Genomic DNA, 4,975 nt, shown 5'->3' on the forward strand with positions numbered 1-4,975 from the left:
ACACATTGAAATGCAGAGACTTACTTTTTTCGGGCTCTTAGGAAATTTACTGAATTCATATAGTCTCTTACGCGTTATTTTTCAGTGTCCTATAATCAAATATTGTAGCTTTTGAATGTTACTTTAAAACCTTTGCTCTATGGAAAAGGAACAATAAATGCAATTCTGTTTCACTGTGTGATGAAACCTCCTTAAGCTCATCCAGAACAGATTGCTTCTGTAAAGGCAATGCTGCTTATCATTTTCTATACAGGTATGTATTAAACCTAATTGATGCCCACATTTTACAAGCTAAGGAATTGACCATTGGTACAGGTAAATATGGATTAGTGCATTCTTTTTGTATTGGCTTTCCTTAAGATGGCTTCAAAATCTTATCTGTAAGGCCCAGGCTGGGAAGTGGAGAGAAGATGAGAAGGAAATCTGGCTTATCTGGTTAGTAATTTAGATTTTGAAAAACCTGAAAGGCAAGCAAACCTATCTGAAATACTACATCTATGTATATCTTTTGGATAGGCTAATATTATATGACCTGTAGTTCCAAAGGTAACGCCTATCCTTTAACTGGCACGTTTTGATTTCTATTTGTTACAATGGGATGGTAAAAATAGTAGCAAGTTTAGAACTGGAATGTGAAAAATATGTGCACAGTGAACAACAAATGCCTCAATTTGCCCGGTTCTGAAGCAATTTGTGAGATAATGTATCACTGATATTTACAGTTCTGTCTTTTATGAAGAGGAGCAAAATAAAAAATGCTGGGAAGATGGTTTCTAATAAAAGTACCTTTTATTAAATTCAGGAAAGCTACTTTATTGTTGGTCACTTGTCTTCTGCTTTAGATATAATCCGTACTATCCGGGACCCGGAGAAACCTAATACTTTAGAAGAACTGGAAGTGGTAACAGAAAGCTGTGTTGAAGTGCAGGAGATAGGTGAAGATGAATATCTGGTTATCATCAGGTTTACACCAACAGTACCTCATTGTTCTTTGGCTACTCTCATTGGTAAGATTTCTGTTTCATTAAATCTGTAACGATGAGCTTAAAGTTAATTTTAGATTATCCAGATAGCATCAGTCTTAGTTAAAATTCAGTATTGCTTTGCCAGCAATTTGACCAGGGATTTCATCTTGAGAATCCTCCTAGCAATGCAAACAAACAAAAAAACAGAAGAAATGTGGGGACATCCATCTGTTTTTATCAAGTTAGGGAAACTCTTCAAAGAGAAGCTCTCAAAAATCTACTAGGAAGTGCTACAGAATTCCTTCTTTATTTTCTCCAAATTATTTTGGTAGTGTTAAATTGAAAATTGGTCAGCTCTTACGTTCAAAAAAATGTTAAAACTTCTTGATTGTTTCCCTTTCCCTTATCTTATAGGCTGTTCTCCATGCCCGCACATGTACAAAAAACCCCACATGCAATCCAGGAATACAAAAAAAGAGTTCTGAACTGTTAGGAGTTTGAAAGCAATTAAGTTGAATGAGAATCTACACTGGCTTATTTTGCTTTTTATTTTTCCTTATTATTTGTGATGAGATTACATCTGAAAGATCACATCTGAGATGTCTGAAATGATTTGTTTAAATGTATCAAGGTTAGCAACTCTTACCATTATATATCAATACTAAGATTTCTTAGTCTGTTTTAAATATTTAAGGGAAAGTAAGTCTTTAATGAAGAAGTACATGTATTTATGCCCAAATAAGCCTTTGCAGCTTTATGTAGAAAGTAAAGCATTAGCATGCCAAACAGTAATAATGTATTTATATTTTGACCCCATTAGGAGCGTCAGTGGGTTAAGGCTCAGACCTGAGGATCAATGATGTACATGTTAAATCTTAAACTTTGTGCTAATCATGTTCTCAGGACTTAATTGTCAGCCAGATCTTTGTCCGTTTGATTGTGCAATCGTTACCAGTATTGTGTGACCTCTGAAGCACAGTTCCTCATGCTGTTACAGGAAAGGGTTATGGTAACTGTATTAAATAGTTGGGTAATATATGGAAGAATGTAGGCAGTAAACAGGTCTTTCCCCCCCAACTTCCTTATCTGTACAGAGTACTCGAAGCTGGTAGTTCTTTTGGGGAATATTTTCCGTTGCTGTTACCACTGGCTCAGCCTGAGGACAAATTGGGGCTGTGGTGCAGCTTTGTCCATGGGTAGCTTCGTGGCAAAGCCAGGCCTTGTGGGGAAACTGCAATGGGCTAGTGCTAGGGGTGTCCCCAGGCTTAGATCTCGCTCCCAAGGATGAACGCCACCACTCCTCTCCTCAGTCTGTACATTAGACATTAAATAGTGAAGTTATGAGCTTGAATTGCCCCCAAGTCATTGCAGGCTTGTATTCTTCAAGCAATTTATGTTGGATTTTTTTAACAAATGTTAGTAAACAAACCAAACATTCTTCCCAGTACAGGTGCAGCCACAGTGACAACTGGGAAGCTCTATCAAAAATGTAGAAGAAAGCTGGAAGTGGAGGAATTCGTCTGTATTTAGTGTTTCTAGGAGATGTTTAGAGACTAGAGACCTCCTAAGCTTGTAAGGCAGTTAGAGCTTAACTAAGAAGCTACGTCCAAAGGGTCAAACCACAAATTATTTAGTCTCCGCTGTGGCTTGTGCTGCTCAGAATACAAAAGGAGAAGGTTGTCAATTATACTGGTGGTTTTTGATCGTTAAATATGGGTTCTCTGAAAATGCACCTCTAACCTTGAATTTTACAGGAAAATCTCTTCTCTCTTTTGTTTGAACAGGCCTTTGTTTAAGAATAAAACTTCAGAGATGTTTGCCTTTTAGACATAAGGTAAAGTACCATTGTGGAACTTGCTTTAAACTACATAAATGTATGCCAAGTTCTCTTTAATAGAGTGTATGCTGCAGGATCAAGTAATGTGCAAGCTGTGGTTAAGGATGGGGTCTTAAAGCTGGTGATTTGCCTTTGGAGGGAGTGAATGTTGCAGTACAGTGTAGCACCTGAAAGGATCTGTGAATAACTGTCGTTCTTCCTTTCCTTTACAGAAGAGCATTTATTGCTGCACTTCTGAAATACACTGTGTTTCAAGGGATTTCCTCACTAGCTGTCATTTGGGTTCCTGCTTGGTGGAAGACAGGGTGTTTTCAAATCCAATGTTACAAAGAATGGAAGGCATACTCTTGCCTTGGGGAAAAAGAATTTGGCTTTCTGCAATATTTCAATATATCTAAGCTTCATACATATAAAATTTTAATAGTTACTGACTCCGCTGTACCATTTGGAATATCTGAGAGTTGTCTCCAGTGGACCAACCCTCTGTGAGCGGGCAGCCCTGGAAACGAGAGAACTACTCTGCTGTCAGTTTGAAACTGATTAAGGGGAATTCCACTACTTTATATTGGCATCATCTAGGAAGTAAAAACTTCGGAACAGGTTCATTAGAGTTTAGAAGAACTGCAGAATTCAAAACTGGAACTGCAGCAAGGGAATCTCGTTATGACCTGTGTCTTAGGAACTGTTGTATAGATGGCATACGGGCCTGACCCTGGTCAGCGTGCTGTCCCGAACAGGGGCCAGCCCTAGCTATGCTGCTGGAGTGTAAGAAACTATATAGGAAACAGAGGGTTAATATGGCCTTACAGAAAGCTGTTTGGGTCTTAGCAGGAGCTAAGAGTAGATCTTTAATGACAAACATGGTCTTTTATAGACCTTCAGAAACTTGCCTGAAATAATTTAAGTATAAATTGATTAGCCCAGGATTTCTGGTGTTGAATTTTTGTTGTTGTTTTGTTTTTACAGTTGCTAGCTTCATCTTTCCAGTTAAACAGTGTAAAGCGAGACTTGCATTTCTAGAAAATTAGGTAGACAATGATTTGTTATGCTGGGCATAGAGTAACAAATAGGTTTAGCTTCAGCTAAAGACAAGATAAAAGGCGTAGGATTTGTTTACTTGGTTTTCCTTTGGTACATCAGTTTTATGAGATCTTGCAGTTCAGTGTGTGAGGGGTTTTTTGTTGTTGTTTTTCCCAGGCCTGTTAAATGCATGAAGGTGATTTAGGTCTGTTTAGATTCTAGCCTTATAAACTCTTCCTATGCAGGAAATAGATACTGCATTACACTACCATTTTCAAATAGAATATCTGTGATTCTCATCATTGAGCAAAACTTATTAGAAATATCTTATTAGGAATCTCTTCCTAAGGATGTCTTTTCAAGTGTGCTTAGCTTGTGAAAGTGACACTTGCAATTCTGGTGCCTTTTAAACAAATTGTTCCTCAATTGTGGCCTGCAGAGAACTTGTTGAGCAAGTAGTGCCAATTCTCCACTCCGTTTCCAGTAGTCTAACTGCAATTACTTTTTCACAAGAGCAGTTGATACAGTGAGGAGTGAATGCCTTCACAATCTTGAAGAAAGATTATTGGGGCCTCTCTGAAAGGGGGGAGGAGATTGTCTTGTGATTGTGTTGCGGTGAAGTCTAAGATCAGCTCTTGACATCAATCCCCTTTCATTGTCTGTGAACATTTTTAGAAGTATGAATTACATGAATTGTATGTGTACTGTACAGTTTTTTTCTTCCAGTAACGAATATATTCAACCATTGATGTATTCATCTAATGTTAATGATCTCTCCTCTAGCTGGAAATCTACATATCTGAAGGTACACATTCCACTGAAGAAGACAGTAAGTAGAGCTTATGAATGAGTGCTGCTTTAGGCTCTGTGTTTGTGCTCTTTTGAGAAGTCCTTTTCTTCCACTGCCTTACTATCCTTTTCAGAAATGAATATACTGTTGAAGTATTAAAACGAAACAGGTAGTTGAGACTGTTTCAAAAGCTGAATTGGTATTGTGAAGGTATGCTTGTTGTGGTGGACATTAAAACGAAACAGGTAGTTGAGGCTGTTTCAAAAGCTGAATTTGTATTGTGAAGGTATGCTTGTTGTGGTGGGGGGGTTTTTTTTTAAAAAAAAAAAAAACCCCCCGGTTCTTTCAGGGGTTAAAATGGGT

The 4,975-nt window shown here is 37.9% G+C and overlaps 1 protein-coding gene across 1 annotated transcript in view; it reads left to right on the plus strand.

Moving 5' to 3' along the window:
• Window positions 1-253: 253 nt before the first annotated feature.
• FAM96A (family with sequence similarity 96, member A) overlaps window positions 254-4,975 on the plus strand; it is a gene marked incomplete at its 5' end in the record, with an annotated part of 5,678 nt that continues 956 nt past the window's right edge. The window contains 4 exons of the mRNA XM_009700348.1: window positions 254-315; window positions 843-1,007; window positions 2,750-2,799; window positions 4,606-4,651. Coding sequence (XP_009698650.1) covers window positions 254-315; window positions 843-1,007; window positions 2,750-2,799; window positions 4,606-4,651 — 323 coding nt within the window. The remainder of the gene's footprint in view (window positions 316-842; window positions 1,008-2,749; window positions 2,800-4,605; window positions 4,652-4,975) is intronic.

The sequence above is a fragment of the Cariama cristata genome, unplaced genomic scaffold (assembly GCF_000690535.1).
Source record: "Cariama cristata isolate BGI_N322 unplaced genomic scaffold, ASM69053v1 scaffold9615, whole genome shotgun sequence".
NCBI lineage: Eukaryota > Metazoa > Chordata > Aves > Cariamiformes > Cariamidae > Cariama > Cariama cristata.